The sequence below is a fragment of the Solanum verrucosum genome, unplaced genomic scaffold (assembly GCF_900185275.1).
Source record: "Solanum verrucosum unplaced genomic scaffold, falcon-dt-bn FXZP01000255.1, whole genome shotgun sequence".
Classification (NCBI taxonomy): domain Eukaryota; kingdom Viridiplantae; phylum Streptophyta; class Magnoliopsida; order Solanales; family Solanaceae; genus Solanum; species Solanum verrucosum.
In genome coordinates this window covers 118,082-139,416 of record NW_026020006.1, presented here as the reverse complement: position 1 = coordinate 139,416, position 21,335 = coordinate 118,082, and the positions used below count along the sequence as shown (strand labels likewise).

The window sequence follows — 21,335 nt, the reverse complement described above, 5'->3', positions numbered from 1 at the left end:
TATTAGACAGTATTAGTGGAAGGAACAAGTACTTTATAAAATATGTGAAACGAACAAATTATAAAAATATTATTAAATTGATAGAGTTACGTGTCATGTGATCAGAAGGTCAATTTGAACTGTAAAAACATGTCTCTTACCGAATGTAGAATAAGATTGTATACAAAAGATTCTTGTAGTTTAACTTTTTTCCGAATTCCACACATAGCTTAGTACACCACACTTTCCTTTTTAAATATATACAAATTTCTTTAAAATAAATTAAACATGAAAAGAAAAAAAAATACTATTGGCTTAACATTATGTATGAAACCATTTAATTTCTTTTTAGTAAAATCTTAGAGAAGAAAATAAAAGTGCAATTTTTTTAATCAACTAAAATAATAAAATTTAAATCATAAACCAAAATAGAGAATTTCATGCTACTTCACTAGTAAAATTATTACACCATCTCCTCTATTTTTACTATAGTCTCTCTACCCCTTTAAAAATAAAAAAGAAATTCCTATAAATATGCCTACCCTTTGCACTATCTTTTTTTTTTGTTTATAAATAGTAACCTCTTATCGACCATTTTTTTTCAACGAAGGAACGAAGAAGAAATTAATTCTCTCAAAGTCGTTCCTTCTTGAGAAAAAAGAACACACACTCTCTCTCCTCCGTCCACCACCATTCACCACCACCATGGTCATATCCAAGGCTGCCTCCGAGTCCGATCTCTCCGTCCACTCCACCTTTGCTTCACGCTATGTCCGCATTTCTCTTCCTCGGTAAATTAATCTATTATATAATATTTTTTGCTTTATATCTTAGTACGTACATCAAACATTTACTTAATATTGAAAGTTGAGTGTCTTTTTCAGTCTAAGTCATTTTTTATTTCGATTGATTAGCGAAATGAATGCTTGCTCCGGTTCACATCAAACATCATTCTTTTCTCTTTTATCTCTATCTTGATGTTGACCCTAAGTTTGCTAGCAATTCATAGATATACCTTTAAATTTCGAACATTTGTAGCGAGATTCACACAAACAATAGACAATAACATTCGGATCTATTATTACTCATGCAATTTGAATTTTGGATTCTTTTGGTCAACTCATTGTGGAAGATCATGAACATTTTTAGGAGAATTTCTAGTTTCGTCACTAATTTAACAATCATTTCTTTTCTTGGGGTTTAAGATTTTTGAAAAACATTTTTAATTTATTTATTTTGCAATATTTTTATCTTAGGTTTAAGATGCCGGAGAATTCGATACCAAAGGACGCAGCATATCAAATAATAAATGATGAATTAATGTTGGATGGAAATCCAAGGCTAAATTTAGCTTCATTTGTCACAACATGGATGGAACCAGAATGTGATAAGCTAATCATGGATTCAATTAACAAGAACTATGTTGACATGGATGAATACCCTGTCACCACTGAGCTTCAGGCAAGTTTTCTAAATTTTTTTTCTCAACAATATATTTGACCATACGCACATCAATTATTTCATCGAGTATATGTGGTCTCCACATTGTCTTTTCAAAATATTGTGTTTGATCAAGTGATCAGTTTGTGCACTCCTCATAAATTATTTTATTGAGTATCAATCTACCTTACCCACAATTGTTTGTTTTCTCTCTTAAAATATTGTATTTGATCTAGTCAGTTTGTGTTCACGTTGATTATTTCACACACTATCTGTGATATCCCATGTTGTCTTTTCAAAATATTGTGTTTGATTGGCGAGTCAGTTTGTGTATACCTCGTAAATCATTTCATTTAATATCTTAATTCCTTGCACAATTATTTGTTTTTGTTTTAAAATATTGTGTTTGATTGAGTTAGTTTGCGCTTATACCGATTATTTCATCTAATATTACGCACCTCAATTATTTCATCGAGTATATATCTACCTCACACAGTCAACTTGCAAATATGTCAATTATTTTACCAAGTATATATGATCTCTCACATTGTCCTTTCATAATATTGTGTTTGATTGAGTTAGTTTGCTCTTATACCGATTATTTCATCTAATATTATTTTACGCACCTCAATTATTTCATCGAGTATATATTTACCTCACATAGTCAACTTGCACATATGTCAATTATTTTACCAAGTATATATGATCTCTCACATTGTCCTTTCATAATATTGTATTTGATAAATAGAGTCCGTCTAAGCATACCTCAATTATATCATCGAATATCTACTACTTCGGCTCCCACGTTATCTTTTTTTAAAGTAATTTGATTTTTTCGATGTTTATTTATTATTAAAATGCAGAATCGATGTGTAAACATGATAGCCCATTTATTTAATGCACCATTGGGAGAGGGAGAGGCTGCTATTGGAGTTGGAACTGTTGGATCCTCAGAAGCCATTATGCTTGCTGGATTAGCCTTTAAAAGAAAATGGCAAAACAAAATGAAGGCCCAAGGAAAGCCCCATGACAAGCCCAATATTGTTACTGGAGCCAATGTCCAGGTATGTTCTCCACTAAAAGCCCATTTTTTTTTTTTGGAAAAGTTACGCTCGATCAAGAACACGTACAATCGCTAGTTAGTATACATAAAAAAAAGATAGAGTAATAACATATTAAAGATGATTAAATTGCATTGATAATATTTTCTTTTTTTACGCTTTCGGTGCATATAACTTAAGTTTTTATTAATTATGTAGGTATGCTGGGAGAAATTTGCAAGATACTTCGAAGTAGAATTAAAAGAAGTGAAATTAGAGGATGGATACTATGTGATGGACCCTGAGAAAGCTGTGGAAATGGTTGATGAAAACACTATTTGTGTTGCTGCTATTTTGGGTTCCACACTTAATGGAGAATTTGAAGATGTCAAACGTTTGAATGATCTCTTGGTTGAGAAGAACAAAGAAACTGGGTAACTTATCTCACCTTCTATGTTCTAACCTCGCATACATTATAATTTTTCGACGAAGGAAGTTCAAATAGACTCTTTGACTATATACACATACATATATCAAATAAGTTGTGGTAGAAGTAAAGACAAATGTAGCTGCTAAGTTACATGTTTATTTAAATTTCAGTAACTTTGGCTCAAATATATAAACACACCAAATTAAAGAAGTATGACTAATAGATTGGAAACTTAGTAGATGGAATAGGTTTTGAGAGAATTTAAAATCTGAACTCATAGTATTTAAATCTTGGATTCACTTCTGAATAAACCCGTTTAGTTCTAGAAAACAATTACTTCCTAGTGGATATACTTGAAATTAACTCAAGTTCCCGTGAATATTATAAGAATTTAAGTCATATACATTGTAAGTTACTCATTATAACTGTTAGTTAATCATATTTCTAAGATTATAAATTTCAAATTTAATGAGGCTTAATTATAAATATATTTTAGATGATATAATAGTTTTTTTTTTTTTTTTATTATAGTAACAACCTATATAACTTAAACTTTTTATATAATGTTCATATTTTTAATTCATGTTCGTAACTAAGTGTTTGAGCCAAACGTCTATCGAAAACAACCTCTTTACTTCGCAAAAATAGGAGTATGGTCAATGTACATCTTATTCTTTCCAGATTCAACACGTGAGATTACACTGTATATGTTATTGTTGTTGTTGTTCATGAGTAATTAATAGTTGATAATTGTTATTAATTTAACAGGTGGGATACTCCAATTCATGTGGATGCAGCAAGTGGTGGATTTATTGCCCCATTTATCTATCCAGAAATTGAATGGGATTTTAGATTACCATTAGTGAAAAGTATTAATGTAAGTGGTCACAAATATGGTCTTGTTTATGCTGGTATTGGTTGGGTTATTTGGAGGAACAAAGAAGATTTGCCTGAAGAACTTATTTTTCACATCAATTATCTTGGTGCTGATCAACCTACTTTCACCCTTAACTTCTCTAAAGGTAATTATTACTAATTAAATTATGTTCATCTTTACAAAAATGTTTTCAATACATAATATATAATATAACATAATATGAAAACATATTATTGTCAAATTTTAAAAGGTTACTTAATTACCTCCTTTTCCAACATTATCAAGTTTTCCTTTTTATAAATTGATAGCATAAAAGTTCTATTGTTAATATATAAAAGTTAAATTTCTGATTTTATCTTGACTCGCAGGTTCTAGTCAAGTAATTGCACAATATTATCAACTTATTCGCTTAGGTTATGAGGTAAGCTCAAAATTATGAAAAATAATATTTTTTTAATTCAAGATTATTATTGCAATAAATAATAATTGTTATTATGAATTATGTTATTAACTAGGGGTACAAGAATATTATGGAGAATTGTCAAGAAAATACAAGGGTACTAAGAGAAGGACTTGAAAAGACAGAAAGATTCAACATAGTTTCCAAAGAAATTGGAGTCCCATTAGTAGCATTTTCTCTCAAAGACAGTAGTAGACACAACGAATTCGAGATTTCTGAACACCTTAGGAGGTTTGGGTGGATCGTGCCAGCTTACACAATGCCAGCCAATGCTGAGCACGTGACTGTGCTCAGGGTAGTGATTCGGGAAGATTTTTCCCGAACACTAGCTGAGAGGCTCGTGGCAGATATTGAAAAAGTCCTCCACGAGCTCGACACCCTCCCTGCTAGAGTCACGGCTAAATTGGCCGCGACCGCGGAGGGTGAAGGCTCATCAGGGCATAAGAAATCCCCAATGGAAGTGCAATTGGAAATCACCAATGTATGGAAGAAGTTTGTTGCTGAAAAAAAGAAGACCAAAAATGTAATATGTTAAAAAGAGAGTTAACTTTGTTCTTGTTTTTATTTGTGTGTGTTTTTTTATGAGTGTTTTAGTGCTAATGTATTTTGAAGGTTCAATTAAGTTTGGACTTTCTTTTGGTGTAATTTGTTTTCTTTTGGTGGTGTTTTGACACCTCTTGAAAAAAATTTATTATTATTTTGGTTTATTATGTTTTTATTTTACTTTTAAGTGTTAATTTTCAAATAAGTAGTGTATATTTATTTCGTTTCAGAGTATGAGAACTCAAAATACTTAATTTTAACGTGATGTATATAAATCATTTAAACTTTTAGAAGTAAGATTTGTATATTTGGAAATTATATATATATAAAAATAATATTTAAAATATTATAATAAACAATAAGAAGAACCTATTCTTTACATGGAGTTGAAAAGAAAAAAAAATACAAATATTAATCATAGAAGAGGAAAACTAAATACATTAAATTATTATATTTTGAAGAAATCTCAACCTTATGAAACTAATTTACAATGTCAAAGACAAAATTTCACCTTTTTCAATTGGTAGGTAGGGGCACACTTTCATTTTTTGTTTACTAGTAGAGGGTCCATGGTTTAATTTAGTGAATAAATGTCAATTTTATTGCTTGACAGTATGGAGTATTAAGACAAGTGAGAAAAAGAAAGTAACTATTTCTTATACATAAAACCTTATTACAAAAGAATTTTTTTATACTAAGGATTTTACGAACTCACGTAATCTCACGACTAACACATTCAATAACCCATGTCAGACTATTCAATAATACTGAAAAAATAACATCAAAAGGTAATAGCTAGAGTAGAAAGTTGTTTGCCTTTGTAAGCCTTCACTTGTAACGTTCTTCGATAAAAAACTATTTTTATTTAAAAATCATCGTCTTTTTTTTTGTTTTTATCACTGAGATACTCAAAGGATCACATATTGTGGCATCAATTATTTAACTAAATTCCATTACCAATTAACACTATGTTAACCTCAAGACGTTGATCTCTAACTCGAAGAATTTTACCAAATCAATTTATTGAAAAATATATTTTTTTTAAAATTGTATTTTGTAATTCGAATTAACCTCCCACGTTTCATTTCACAGTTACAAAATTACCCTTTTCTACTGAACAGAAACTCGAGATCTGAGCTCCTCCACCCCACCCCCCCTTTACCCCCACCCACCCCCAAAGTTCTCTATATCTAACAATATATACATACACAAAAAGTGATACATATATATATTCATGTATACAACGGAAATGGAGAAGAAGATGACGAGTTACGTCGTCGTTTTGATCGTTTTGTGTTGTTGTGCTACTCCGGCGAGATCGGACGGTTCCGATCACAAGTACAAGGCCGGAGATCAGGTTCCTATGTATGCTAACAAGGTTGGTCCTTTCCATAATCCAAGGTAATGTTTATACATTTGCGTTTAACATTTTTTGTAAAATAGATAATGTGAAGCTGAATTTGACATTTCGTGCAAATTTGATTTTTTTTTCATGATCGAGTTATGTAATTTGTGCTTTTCTGGATTACAAAATGTAATATGTATTTGTACATATTGAGCTTCGGTAGATGTTATAATGGATAGAGTTACCTGGAATGTATTCCGTTGAATTAATTGAGGTGCGTGCAAACTGAACCTGACATCAAAGAAAAAATGAAGTAGTTTATGGTGTGTGTATATATGTGCATTATCCCGCGCCGGAGTTATAATGTCCTTGGTTAATGAGTAGAAGTAAATTCACGATTTGAAGTTTATGGCTCAAGTTAATATACAATAATAACTGGGTGCATAGTTCGAGCCAAAGTTATAATGTCCTTGGTTAATGAGAGGTGGATTAGGATATGAAGTTTATAGGTTCGTGTAATGGTTTTAAGTTAATATCCAATAGTGATTGGGTTGGGTTCACAGTTGAAATATTTATAAATATTGAGTTAATTCTTAATGCATAAATAGGGTCCGGGCAAAAGGTATTGAGTTCACGTGAACTTAGGTGACACTCTAGATCCGCTCTTGTTAATGAGTTGATGGTGCTGACCGGATTTGATGAATTTCTCTTGGTATACAGCTAGTTGTTAGAGATTAAGTTGAAGTCCCTGACAGATTTGATGAACAAACCTTGCTGCTTCTGTGTCCTAGAAAAGAGCTAAAGATAAGAAATTGGGATATGTAGATTTTAAGACTAAATATTTACTTATGTAGCATCGTCTTAAAGGAAACAGCATATTGCAACGATCTTGAGTACTGCATCTTATGTGGCTGACTTCATCGAATGAAAGGTGTCTATGTTCGATTACCTAAGTATATCAAGATAAAGAGAGTGATGATGCAACTTTAGGTGGACGATAATTCTACTGGCTTAAGTCATATGGGAAGTTATATAATTCCGTATGTATGACTGTTGATGTATGAATGCTTTTCGACTTTCATGCAGATTGATAAAAAGTTAACAAAAGAGCAGTCGCCTCCTACTTTTGCCTAAGATTGATCCACAACAAGTGTAATTTTTGGTTTGCTCTATTTGTCCTTCTCATGGAATTTTAATAACTAATAATTGTTATATAAGTTGTTGGAGGACTTCAAAAAATTTCTTTCTTCATGTTGGTCTTATATTATACGAGAAAGTGAAAGAACAAAAGAGTGTGTCTATATGCATATGGATGTTTGAGCAAACTTAAGTACTATCACCTCATAATAGTACAAACTGCAAACTTCACATTCAAAATGTTTCAAACAACTTTAAGCGTCTTGATAAAAAAGAAAGATTCGTAGGACTCTTAAAAAATTAATCCAGACATGCATGTTTGGCCCATAGAGTTGGTTTTGCATTTGCCTTGTCCTTGTATCTCCAACACGCAACTTTCTGTTCTTTCTTTGAGTCATTGTTGACAAAACGAGTCTCTTAATTTTTCCTTACGAAGAAATTTGCAAGGCCATGCAGATAGATGTAGATAAGGAAAGATGGACCCAAATCCTAGAGTGAAGTACAATGGGTTTTAACAAGTTGACAAATTGGAGATTGATGTACTTACAGAATCTTTATCCTTCTGTCACAACATTTTGTATTGAAATTGATTAAAAACAAATATATTTGCCCTTGCATATGTCCTGTATTTCCTTTTTGTCTGTGGAATAGCTCATGAATTGTTCTCTTTTTGCATTTTTCATTCCAGTGAAACGTACCGTTTCTTTGATCTTCCCTTCTGTGCACCAGGTATGCAATCAATGTTGTAGTTTCCTTCGTTTAAGTCACTCTGTAGATTTTAAATTTCAAGCTTACCGAAGGATGTGTTTACAGCTCACGTGACAGAGAAAAAAGAAGCTCTTGGTGAAGTCTTGAATGGTGATCGATTGGTCAGTGCTCCTTACAAGCTCGACTTTATGTACGACAAGGACTCAGAAATAGCGTGCAAAAAGAAGTTATCCAAGGAAGAAGTTTCTCAATTCCGTAGTGCCGTTGCAAAGGACTACTACTTCCAAATGTACTATGATGACTTGCCCATTTGGGGTTTCTTAGGGAAAGTCGATAAGGAGGGAAAAACAGATCCCAGCGAGTACAAATATTACCTGTTTAAATATATCCATTTCGAGATCTTTTACAACAATGATCGTGTGGTTGAGATCAATGCACGAACTTATCCTAATCCCTTGGTTGATATCACAGAGGACAAGGAAGTAGATGTTGACTTTATGTACTCTGTGAAATGGAAGGAGTCAACTGCTCCTTTTGAGAAGAGGATGGAAAAATACTCGCAGTCATCATCATTGCCACATCACTTGAAAATCCATTGGTTCTCAATTATCAACTCCTGTGTGACAGTTCTTCTCTTAACTGGTTTTCTTGCAACAATTCTTATGCGCGTTCTTAAGAATGACTTTGTCAAGTAAGTGGTATTTTAGTTAATATAGTTGGTTTGCCTACATTTGTTGGTCTTCAGAATATGTTCTCTTTTATGTCTAAATTTCAATTATTTCTCAATCGATATTCAAGGTATGCACATGATGAGGAGGCAGCTGATGACCAAGAGGAAACTGGGTGGAAATACATTCATGGTGATGTTTTTAGGTATCCGAAGTACAAATCGTTGTTGGCTGCAGCACTTGGTTCTGGTACCCAACTCTTTACAATGTAAGTATATTTTATCTTGAAAATTTGTTATCATAAGCATAGATATCTCTAATGCTCTTTTCCTACTTATTTTCCAGGACCATCTTTATTTTCATTCTTGCACTTGTTGGTGTTTTCTATCCTTACAACCGCGGAGCTTTATTCACTGCACTGGTTGTCATATATGCTCTCACGTCTGGGATTGCTGGCTATACTGCATCTGCTTTCTACTGCCAACTAGAAGGAACAAACTGGGTATGTTTTCATGGCTCTAACACATCTCATTCTCAATCGATACTCTTTCTGTTATGACAATCTTTCAATTTTTGGACATGCCAAAATGTTTTAACACTCTTCCATTATAGTATTTCCACAACTTTCGAGAATCCAATTTCATTAAATTATTCAACTTTTAAATCTTGAATAATATAATAAGAAGTCAAAGCAACACCTTTAACTCTGTCAAGTCGAATAATGTATAATGAAATGGAGGGAATATTAATTTTGTCACCCCTAATTCTGAACTTTTTTGAACAATTAAAAGGAAAATCATCCCTAACTTTGATTATTTATTCACAATAGGGGATGAATCTGTGTTCATAATTCTTTTTCCTATCCTTGGTACCTTGTCACCACCCGTTGCTTGTCATTTGTTTAAAATCATTCTTCTCTAGCATTTTTTGGGGGGAAATGAAGGTGTTATATAACAAGACGACTGAGTTTCCCGGCATTGCCTGTGTAGTGAAGGGTCTAATTCTGCCCCCTTGCTTTTTTTGCCAACCATAAGGAATGAAGACAATACTTTATGTCTCTGAAGTAAATTATTGAACTGTTGAAATGTATAAAATGTACTAGCTTTTAAATTAACCGTTGAAATGTGTAAGTTGCTTAAAAGCTATTGTCTTTCATTTCTGGAATCAGTTTTTAAGAGAACTATTCTATATCAATATCTGCGGGTTAGTATTATTTGCCTAATTTCATCAAGTTAATTAAGATGATATGCTTTTCCTTGAGTCGAGGGTCTACTGAAAACAACCTCTCTCTACCTCCCAAGTTGTGTAGGGGGTAAGATCTGTGTACACTCTACCCTCCCCAGACCCCACTTGTGGGTTACACTAGGTATGTTGTTGTTGTTGTTGTATTGTCAAGTTCATTGCTGTCTTAGCTAACGAAGCACAATAGCTGAAAATGGAAGTGTGCACAACAAAATAACAAGATGGTGTTGTTTGTGCCTTGCAGGTCAGGAACTTGATATTGACTGGGGCCTTGTTTTGTGGACCCCTGTTTCTCACATTCTGCTTTCTTAATTCCGTTGCTATCGGCTACACTGCCACTGCTGCGCTACCTTTTGGAACCATTGTGGTCATTTTTCTAATATGGGCTCTTGTAACATCACCTTTGCTCGTCTTGGGAGGGATAGCTGGAAAGAACAGAAAATCTGAATTCCAAGCTCCTTGTCGTACCACCAAGTATCCAAGAGAGATCCCACCATCACCTTGGTACTGTGGAACTCTGCCTCAGATGGCAATGGCTGGGTTTTTGCCTTTTAGTGCCATATATATTGAACTTTACAACATATTTGCAAGTGTTTGGGGTGTCAGAATTTACACAATTTACAGTATCTTGTTTATAGTCTTCATTATCCTTCTAATTGTCACCGCTTTTATAACCGTGGCATTGACATACTTCCAACTTGCTGCTGAAGATCACGAATGGTGGTGGAGGTACGTTGCTCCTTCACCTTTTTTGCATCAGCAATTCGGTTGAATTGCAAGAATCACTTATTAATATTCGTTACGTTCATCATCTCTCTGCATACCGCAATACATTTGAGGTTATTGACGATGATTTAAAGTCCTTAACTTTTATATGTTATTTCTCCGTGTAGGGCTTTCCTTTGTGGTGGATCAACTGGGCTGTTCATCTACGGATACTGCTTGTATTACTATTATGCACGTTCCGATATGACAGGGTTCATGCAAACCTCATTCTTCTTCGGGTACATGGCTTGCATCTGCTATGGTTTCTTTCTCATGCTCGGGTCTGTTGGTTTCCGTGCAGCCCTATTTTTTGTCCGTCACATATACCGATCAATCAAATGCGAGTAGAGTTGTTAGGTGGTCTTCCACATCTTACAGATTGCTTTCCAGATTTGGTATTAGAGCAATCAGGTATCAAATAGGAGCATGTAGGAGAATTCAATTTCTTGAGAGGAAGCTTGTATTATCATACACTGACAAAAAAAATTCATATATAACTAGGAATTTTTCATTTGCAGCTCAAAAGTTTACAACAACAGCATACCTACGTGATGTTTGAGGAGGGTATGATGTACGTAGAGTTGTAGACCTTACCCCTACAACCTCACCTTTGTTTGGTAGAGATTATTTTCGGTAGATCCGCGGACAGCTGAAAACTCAGTTTTGTAGTAACATAATAGATTTTGATTTTGCTAATGCTATATAATCAGATAGTACTAGGTTAAGATGATCATCTGGTGAATGTATTGTACTGGTTTCGAGGTCTTAAGCTAAGTATATGTATTGCCAACATTCTTCTTTGTTAATTTTCTATTCCACTTTATTTGACACTATTTTCTTTTTATTACGTTTAGAAAAAAATATCTTTTATAGTCATGTAATGTCATGCCACGTATAAGATCATAAGTTTCAGAAGATGGGCCTTCATTTGTTTGTACTTAAGGTGTGTCCTAATCTTCATCAACAAGAGTTTTTTTTTTGTTGAGATCACTTAATGAGTTTGAATAGATTTGAATGATTTTTTGTAACATAGTCGATGTAATGTCACTAAGATGTTTATTCAAAGATGTTAGTTCACCATTTCTATCCATTCATCCTTATCACTATCACCATCACCTCTATTATCAACTATCGTCATCGTCATCCACCATTATCAACTATCAATTTTAGTCACAACCATTACTGTTGTCAATCGCTACAATTGACCATCACCACCATTAGTGTAACACCCCAGAAAATTTTCGAACTAAGACCCGAACCTTTCTTCGTAGTGGGTGAGATTTTTGCAAGGAATTTAAAATTTCTTAAGTGTTAAGGTCACTAGATGTAGCACCTTGAGTTTCAAAAAGAATTAAATTGGAAATAGCAAAATCTGAAATTTTGCAAGTTATGCTTAAGTATGAGTTTTGGGTCAACTTCAAACAACCATAACTCCTAGCTCAGGATGAATTAGGTGTTCTACCAGATACCGTAGCGAAGATCTTTGAATTATCTTTCCAACGCCGTGGAGTTTGCTATGTTTCGAGGTCGGATGAGTGAGATATGTCCTTTTGAAGACAGGCTGACCAGTTAAGGAAGGTTAGCCGAAAATAGAGAAGGGTATTTTGGTCTTTTCCTTACCCAATCAGATTTAATTCATTTTTAGTAATATTTTAGGGGTCTAATCTGATTAGGTTCAGTTTTATAATTCTAAAATACACCTAGGGTTTTAGTTGAGAGTTCAAGAAGAAGAGAAAAGAGTAGAAAAGAGAAAGGATGAAAGCGTTCGTCGAAATTCTTGCATCTTGTTGCGGATTTTCGCCATGGGTTTAATCCCTAAAAGGTATGTAAGCTTCCATAGTGTTGGGTTCTTTCACCCACACGCCAATCATGATTTATTCAGCGTAATTTCGTTCTTGAAATTTATGGATTTAAGTTCTTGATGAGTTCTTGATAAGTGTTCTTGAAGTTTATTAAGTTTTGAAGTAAGATTCTGCTTAGGTCAACTTTAAACGACCATATCTCTTAGAATATTAAGAGTTACGTGAGCCATAACCTATCCAATTAAAGGTAATTGAATCTACTTTCCAACCCCACCAGTTTCACGTCAATCCAATATCTGAGTAAAAAGTTATGACTATTTTAGTAACCTATACAGTGCTGTTACGAATTAGCCGACGGGAAAATATTGAAAATAATCGTTTTTGTCTTTTTACCTCCAAGAAAACCATCAACGAATTTCTTGACTAATAAAAAGCTCAAAACAATCAGATTTTCATCTTCACTCATGAAAATCATAATTTTTGGCTATAGAGATTTTAAGAAACTAACTCGAGAATCTCAAGAAAGGTCTTCTTGATTGTTTACCTTCAAACTAGGGTTTCAAAGTTTCTAATCAAGTTCTTCTTCAAGATTCTTAAAGATTCTTCAAGATTCTTCAGGAATCTTGTTCTTCTAGGTATGTAAGGCTATCATAGTGTGGGACTAGTTCATCCTTACACCCTACATCTACTTTCAGATCAGTAAAAGAGTAATCTAGGAAACTTTCCCTAGATTTGAGTATTCTTGAGATAAGTTGATTTTGAGTTCTTGAATTCATATTTCTTTTAAAAGTTCTATTCCTAATTATCGAATAGCTATATTGTTATTGAGATTCTTCATATCATGAATCATAACTCTTGAATTCATAATTCAAATTCAAGAGAGAGTTAAGAGTAGAGTTCAAGAAAGCCTTTGAGTTCAATTGTGAATCCTTTGTGATCTACTATCGATTTGAACTAAGTTTTGAGGAAGTAAGTCAGAGAATGAGAAGATTCACATACATGCGTGTCATAATGTTATGTAGACCTACGAGTCAAGTCGTTCATGCCCATAAATTCCTCATGAACTCCAGAAGTTAAGTATCTTTGAGAGGAATAGTATCTTCAAGTTCCAAGTCTTGAGTATTGAGTTCCTAATACCTTTTGAGATTATATTTCTAAGCATGGGACTATTACATGTTACCCATAAAGTCTTTGAGTTGAATTGTTCATGCCCATAATTCCGCATGAATCCTATAAGTCGAGCAGTCTTGAGAAGAGAAGTATCTTTGAGTCCTTGAGTTGAGTCGTTCATGGTCATAATTCCGCATGAACCCTCTGAGTTGAGAATTCTTGAAATGAGTAGTATTATTTAAGTTCTTGAGTTCCAAGTATTTGAGTTCTATCTGTGGTTATTAAAAACCTTGCATTGAGTCGTTCATGTCCATCATTCGACACGAACCACATTTTAAGAAGTCTTTTACAAATGTTTTACCTTTGTTTTAAGACTTAAGTTTTGAGTTCAGTAAAGAGTGAAGAGTAAAGTTTGAAGTCCTTTTCTTCAAAAGTATAAGGGGACTAAGTATTCCCAAAGAGTTTATAAATGTTTTCACATTTAAATAAGAACGGAAACTGAGATTTCCAAAGGGCCTTCGGGCTAGTTTTCAGAAAAGAGTAATAGCTTTCTAAATGAAGCAAACAGGGAAACTGAGATTTCCAAGATAGCCTTTGAGCAAAGTTTTTGAGCAATTATCTCAAATCAGCAGAAAAAAGTATGTTTTTAAAACATAAGAGCTAGTATATTTTTGGGAGTAGTATTGAGCACCGATATGGGGGAGAGTTTAGACAACTCACAGCCTCCATAAACCATGTAGCCACCATGGGTAGAAAAGGGTCATACTTTTTAGATGAACCTTTTTCGAAATAGACTAGTGGATCCATTAGGCAGTTCAGGTCCTATACCTTTGGCCAGGTATAGGATGCGCTGGCAGCGTGAGGAAGATCGCTGTATCATCACAATAGCTCTTATGTGATGGTTGTCGGTTAGAGAAACTCCCACAGAAGTTATTGTATTTTTATATACATCAGTTTATTGTATTTTTATATACATTTCAGAGTTATGTTGTATCCTTGCATACACACAGATTTTAGAGCATGTTTTTAAATAGTTTGTTTCTTTATATTGCACTTGTTTTAAATTGCTTTATATTGAAATGAGTTCAGTCATATTGAGTTGAGTATTCAAAGTTGAGTATCTAGAGTTGAGCATCCAGAGTCGAATATCATATCCTTGAGTTGAGTATCTTATCCTTGAGTACTTCTGAGTTGAGTAAGTTTGAGTAGTTTGGAGTATTCCTTGAGTTGAGTAAGTTTGAAAAGAGGCAAATATGTTTCCTTTTTATCAAGTTTCAAGCTTATGTTTATGTTTTAGAATTCCCCTTACATGCTCGTACATTCCACGTACTGAGCCATTTGGCCTGCATCTTCTCATGATGCAGACACAGGTATTCAGGATCATCAACAGGAGATTCGTTGATACATCCAAGAGTTCGAGTTAGCTATGGTGAGCCTCCTTGCTTTCGGAGGATTTCATTTACCTTTCAGTTATATCAGTTGTTAGGATGTCGTGGGTCTTGTCCCGACTTCCATCTTTATCAGTTAGAGGCTTCATAGATAGTCAGTATAGTTGAGAAGTCTGTATCATTTATTTTATTAAATGTTTTAAAGACTAAAGTTGCCTTTTTATGGCGAGTTGTATATATTTTATTATATAGAGTTTTCTTTGGACTTAAAGTTTGTATTTAAGTTTTACGAACTTTTATTTCAGTTTTTAAGCTTTGTATGCTTGAATCAGTTTTCCGCTTGTAGTCAGCCAGGATGAGGGTTCGCTTGGGGACCAGCAATGGTCTTCGAGTGCCGGCCACGTCCAGGGTGTAGGTTCGGGTCGTGACAAACTTGGTATCAAAGCACAGAGTTTAAGTGTCCTAGGGTGTCTATGAAGCCGTGTTAGTAGGATCTTGTTTATGGTTGTGAGGGCCCCACTTCTATAAATGAGAGACTACAGACATTTAAGAAAAGTTTTCCTTCTTTCATACTCTTAATCGTGCAATAGAGCTATGTCATAGAGACTTATTCTAACTCGTGCATTTCTCAGAATTATTCAACTACCCACCATACTAGAGGTGGTTGAAAAGTAGAGTCAATACTTTGTCGACGAGTTGTTCTTAGCAATAGTTTTAAGGAAGTTATGAGACTCCAGAGGGGCTTAAGAGAAGTCCAAGAGTAAGTTAAGTGTTCAGTTTCAGAGTAATGCCCTTATATTCATATGAATCGTGCATTTGAGCTAAAAGCGAGTTGTTCTATTGTCCTTAAGCCTTGTTTCAGCTGAGATCCTTTTTAAGAAGAATGTTTAGAGCTTGGGTAAGATTTTCACCCAAAAAGGTAACATGAGTTACGAGATCATGAGCAGTAGTAGTGAAAAAGCCCATAGTTAGAGGAAATTATGCAGAGGTTTAGTAATCCTAGAAAGGGATATAGTGATGAGGCAAACTATGTTATTATAGCTATGCACCTAGTAAGTATTAATGAGGAGATTTCCCTTGTGGGTAGACTAAGAAGTGGTGAGTTGTGAAGAGCTCATGATAAGAGATAGAGTAAGAGTTGCAAGTCAAGATGAGTTAGAGTATACCTTAACTAGAAAAGGGTTATGAGGATGTGTCATCGTGTTTGTAATGACCAAGTGTAAGTGGTGAATAGAAGAGCAAGAGTATTCATGAGGTGATAGCTCTAAGCTAGGCTTATAAGCTTTAAGGGAAAGCCCGTAATATTCAAAGTGTTATAGAACTAATTAGGCATTGATGTATAGTGAATGAGTGAATAGTACTCAAGTTGTGAAGGGAAATGTGATAGTAAATTATAAGTATGAATACTAAGAGGTGAAGATTGGCTATTTGTCATTAGGTCATAGTGGACGAGTGCTTCTGAATTTGTATCTAGTAGTGGTAAGTTAGTATAGTAAGCAAGCAATCATATTAATATTCGGGTTTAGTCATAAACATTAAGCTTGAATTTGAGATGAGTGTCATGATCCAAAGAATGGAACCATGAGGGTGATGGTATTAGTCTTGAGGTTTGATCTAGAAGACTTGAGAAATTGAAATGTTAGCTCCAATGAATATGAGTGGTACAGGTGAGAGACCCTAACCTTTAGATAAGGGCAGTGAAGTGTGATTAAGTCACAAGAGTAAAAAGAACAATAAGAGGTAGACCATTTAGAGATGATGGAATATGTCCATAGCCGTCAAGTGTTAGCTTTAGACCTAAGGGGGAGATGACAAGATGAGATATTGAGTCAAGTGTTTGAGATTAAGATGGTAATGAATTCAAAGAGTTTGGGGATGTCTTTTTAGAGGTCCTTTCTGTAATAGAGTGATGTTAGAAAGAGGAGGTCGATGTTCTTACCGTGTTAGTGATGGTGTGATAATTCCATCTAAGATTATTAACAATGAGGAAGAAGAGGATTAGATTTTACTAAGAGAAATAGTTAAATGAGAGCCCTTAGTTGGATCTGAAGGAGTTGGTTAGTAGGAGTCCATGGAGTTGTTAGAATACTAAGCTTGAATGTGGTGGTAAGGAGTAATAGTTTGGGATGAGATTTCCTATAAAGAGGTATATAATCCGAACTTAAAGATTTGAGTTAAGCTTGAATATAGTAAGAGCAGACCATTAGACTCAGACCTTAGTAAGAGTAACCCCATTTCATACCCAGTTCAGTCGTCATTCGAGGACGAATGATCCCAAGGGGGAGATATTGTAACACCCCAGAAAATTTTCGAACTAAGACCCGAACCTTTCTTCGTAGTGGGTGAGATTTTTGCAAGGAATTTAAAATTTCTTAAGTGTTAAGGTCACTAGATGTAGCACCTTGAGTTTCAAAAAGAATTAAATTGGAAATAGCAAAATCTGAAATTTTGCAAGTTATGCTTAAGTATGAGTTTTGGGTCAACTTCAAACAACCATAACTCCTAGCTCAGGATGAATTAGGTGTGCTACCAGATACCGTAGCGAAGATCTTTGAATTATCTTTCCAACGCCGTGGAGTTTGCTATGTTTCGAGGTCGGATGAGTGAGATATGTCCTTTTGAAGACAGGCTGACCAGTTAAGGAAGGTTAGCCGAAAATAGAGAAGGGTATTTTGGTCTTTTCCTTACCCAATCAGATTTAATTCATTTTTAGTAATATTTTAGGGGTCTAATCTGATTAGGTTCAGTTTTATAATTCTAAAATACACCTAGGGTTTTAGTTGAGAGTTCAAGAAGAAGAGAAAAGAGTAGAAAAGAGAAAGGATGAAAGCGTTCGTCGAAATTCTTGCATCTTGTTGCGGATTTTCGCCATGGGTTTAATCCCTAAAAGGTATGTAAGCTTCCATAGTGTTGGGTTCTTTCACCCACACGCCAATCATGATTTATTCAGCGTAATTTCGTTCTTGAAATTTATGGATTTAAGTTCTTGATGAGTTCTTGATAAGTGTTCTTGAAGTTTATTAAGTTTTGAAGTAAGATTCTGCTTAGGTCAACTTTAAACGACCATATCTCTTAGAATATTAAGAGTTACGTGAGCCATAACCTATCCAATTAAAGGTAATTGAATCTACTTTCCAACCCCACCAGTTTCACGTCAATCCAATATCTGAGTAAAAAGTTATGACTATTTTAGTAACCTATACAGTGCTGTTACGAATTAGCCGACGGGAAAATATTGAAAATAATCGTTTTTGTCTTTTTACCTCCAAGAAAACCATCAACGAATTTCTTGACTAATAAAAAGCTCAAAACAATCAGATTTTCATCTTCACTCATGAAAATCATAATTTTTGGCTATAGAGATTTTAAGAAACTAACTCGAGAATCTCAAGAAAGGTCTTCTTGATTGTTTACCTTCAAACTAGGGTTTCAAAGTTTCTAATCAAGTTCTTCTTCAAGATTCTTAAAGATTCTTCAAGATTCTTCAGGAATCTTGTTCTTCTAGGTATGTAAGGCTATCATAGTGTGGGACTAGTTCATCCTTACACCCTACATCTACTTTCAGATCAGTAAAAGAGTAATCTAGGAAACTTTCCCTAGATTTGAGTATTCTTGAGATAAGTTGATTTTGAGTTCTTGAATTCATATTTCTTTTAAAAGTTCTATTCCTAATTATCGAATAGCTATATTGTTATTGAGATTCTTCATATCATGAATCATAACTCTTGAATTCATAATTCAAATTCAAGAGAGAGTTAAGAGTAGAGTTCAAGAAAGCCTTTGAGTTCAATTGTGAATCCTTTGTGATCTACTATCGATTTGAACTAAGTTTTGAGGAAGTAAGTCAGAGAATGAGAAGATTCACATACATGCGTGTCATAATGTTATGTAGACCTACGAGTCAAGTCGTTCATGCCCATAAATTCCTCATGAACTCCAGAAGTTAAGTATCTTTGAGAGGAATAGTATCTTCAAGTTCCAAGTCTTGAGTATTGAGTTCCTAATACCTTTTGAGATTATATTTCTAAGCATGGGACTATTACATGTTACCCATAAAGTCTTTGAGTTGAATTGTTCATGCCCATAATTCCGCATGAATCCTATAAGTCGAGCAGTCTTGAGAAGAGAAGTATCTTTGAGTCCTTGAGTTGAGTCGTTCATGGTCATAATTCCGCATGAACCCTCTGAGTTGAGAATTCTTGAAATGAGTAGTATTATTTAAGTTCTTGAGTTCCAAGTATTTGAGTTCTATCTGTGGTTATTAAAAACCTTGCATTGAGTCGTTCATGTCCATCATTCGACACGAACCACATTTTAAGAAGTCTTTTACAAATGTTTTACCTTTGTTTTAAGACTTAAGTTTTGAGTTCAGTAAAGAGTGAAGAGTAAAGTTTGAAGTCCTTTTCTTCAAAAGTATAAGGGGACTAAGTATTCCCAAAGAGTTTATAAATGTTTTCACATTTAAATAAGAACGGAAACTGAGATTTCCAAAGGGCCTTCGGGCTAGTTTTCAGAAAAGAGTAATAGCTTTCTAAATGAAGCAAACAGGGAAACTGAGATTTCCAAGATAGCCTTTGAGCAAAGTTTTTGAGCAATTATCTCAAATCAGCAGAAAAAAGTATGTTTTTAAAACATAAGAGCTAGTATATTTTTGGGAGTAGTATTGAGCACCGATATGGGGGAGAGTTTAGACAACTCACAGCCTCCATAAACCATGTAGCCACCATGGGTAGAAAAGGGTCATACTTTTTAGATGAACCTTTTTCGAAATAGACTAGTGGATCCATTAGGCAGTTCAGGTCCTATACCTTTGGCCAGGTATAGGATGCGCTGGCAGCGTGAGGAAGATCGCTGTATCATCACAATAGCTCTTATGTGATGGTTGTCGGTTAGAGAAACTCCCACAGAAGTTATTGTATTTTTATATACATCAGTTTATTGTATTTTTATATACATTTCAGAGTTATGTTGTATCCTTGCATACACACAGATTTTAGAGCATGTTTTTAAATAGTTTGTTTCTTTATATTGCACTTGTTTTAAATTGCTTTATATTGAAATGAGTTCAGTCATATTGAGTTGAGTATTCAAAGTTGAGTATCTAGAGTTGAGCATCCAGAGTCGAATATCATATCCTTGAGTTGAGTATCTTATCCTTGAGTACTTCTGAGTTGAGTAAGTTTGAGTAGTTTGGAGTATTCCTTGAGTTGAGTAAGTTTGAAAAGAGGCAAATATGTTTCCTTTTTATCAAGTTTCAAGCTTATGTTTATGTTTTAGAATTCCCCTTACATGCTCGTACATTCCACGTACTGAGCCATTTGGCCTGCATCTTCTCATGATGCAGACACAGGTATTCAGGATCATCAACAGGAGATTCGTTGATACATCCAAGAGTTCGAGTTAGCTATGGTGAGCCTCCTTGCTTTCGGAGGATTTCATTTACCTTTCAGTTATATCAGTTGTTAGGATGTCGTGGGTCTTGTCCCGACTTCCATCTTTATCAGTTAGAGGCTTCATAGATAGTCAGTATAGTTGAGAAGTCTGTATCATTTATTTTATTAAATGTTTTAAAGACTAAAGTTGCCTTTTTATGGCGAGTTGTATATATTTTATTATATAGAGTTTTCTTTGGACTTAAAGTTTGTATTTAAGTTTTACGAACTTTTATTTCAGTTTTTAAGCTTTGTATGCTTGAATCAGTTTTCCGCTTGTAGTCAGCCAGGATGAGGGTTCGCTTGGGGACCAGCAATGGTCTTCGAGTGCCGGCCACGTCCAGGGTGTAGGCTCGGGTCGTGACAATTAGCCATTATTTATAATCAATAACACCAACCACAATCATTATATGTCATCAATTACCTTCAACATTCACCATCACCTTTTAGCTATCACTATCATAAATCATAACTATCAACCGTCACCATCAACTACTACCATCGATCACTATTGCCAGCCACCATCACCATTAGATACTCTCATAACACCACCATAACCAATATCAACCCCAATTGACACCTACAACCACCACCACTAGCCATAACTAACCAATCACCATATAATTTTTAAAAATATTTGTTGATAATAGTTGATTAATTTTGGTACTTTCTTAAATTTTATATTATTAAGTTTTAAATATAGACAATTGTATTGATCATTTAAAAATATATCAATTTTTATTTAAATTTTGTATCGAGTCAAACTATGATAAATAAAGTAAACAGAGTGAGTATATAGTGTTTCGATATCTGCATTGAAGTTTGACTAAATTCAAGTTCGCACATTGTAGAACCCATTTCTGAGATCAACGACGTTCCAAACGATATTTTTTTCATTTCCCAAAACTCAAACTCAAAACATCATATCAAAAGTGAATAAATCTCAACAAGGTATTATTATCTTACGAG

The 21,335-nt window shown here is 34.2% G+C and overlaps 2 protein-coding genes across 2 annotated transcripts; both read left to right on the top strand.

Moving 5' to 3' along the window:
- Positions 1–566: 566 nt before the first annotated feature.
- On the top strand, positions 567–4,948 carry LOC125819688 (glutamate decarboxylase-like). Its single transcript, XM_049499161.1, has 7 exons — positions 567–770; positions 1,236–1,440; positions 2,283–2,483; positions 2,679–2,893; positions 3,658–3,911; positions 4,135–4,187; positions 4,282–4,948. The coding sequence occupies exons 1-7, from the start codon at positions 685–687 to the stop codon at positions 4,759–4,761; spliced, it is 1,494 nt and encodes a 497-aa protein (XP_049355118.1). The 5' UTR covers positions 567–684; the 3' UTR covers positions 4,762–4,948.
- Positions 4,949–5,978: 1,030 nt separating this feature from the next.
- On the top strand, positions 5,979–11,108 carry LOC125819681 (transmembrane 9 superfamily member 4-like). Its single transcript, XM_049499151.1, has 7 exons — positions 5,979–6,170; positions 7,940–7,980; positions 8,065–8,650; positions 8,758–8,895; positions 8,973–9,129; positions 10,114–10,598; positions 10,763–11,108. The coding sequence occupies exons 1-7, from the start codon at positions 6,004–6,006 to the stop codon at positions 10,980–10,982; spliced, it is 1,794 nt and encodes a 597-aa protein (XP_049355108.1). The 5' UTR covers positions 5,979–6,003; the 3' UTR covers positions 10,983–11,108.
- The last annotated feature ends 10,227 nt before the right edge of the window (positions 11,109–21,335 follow it).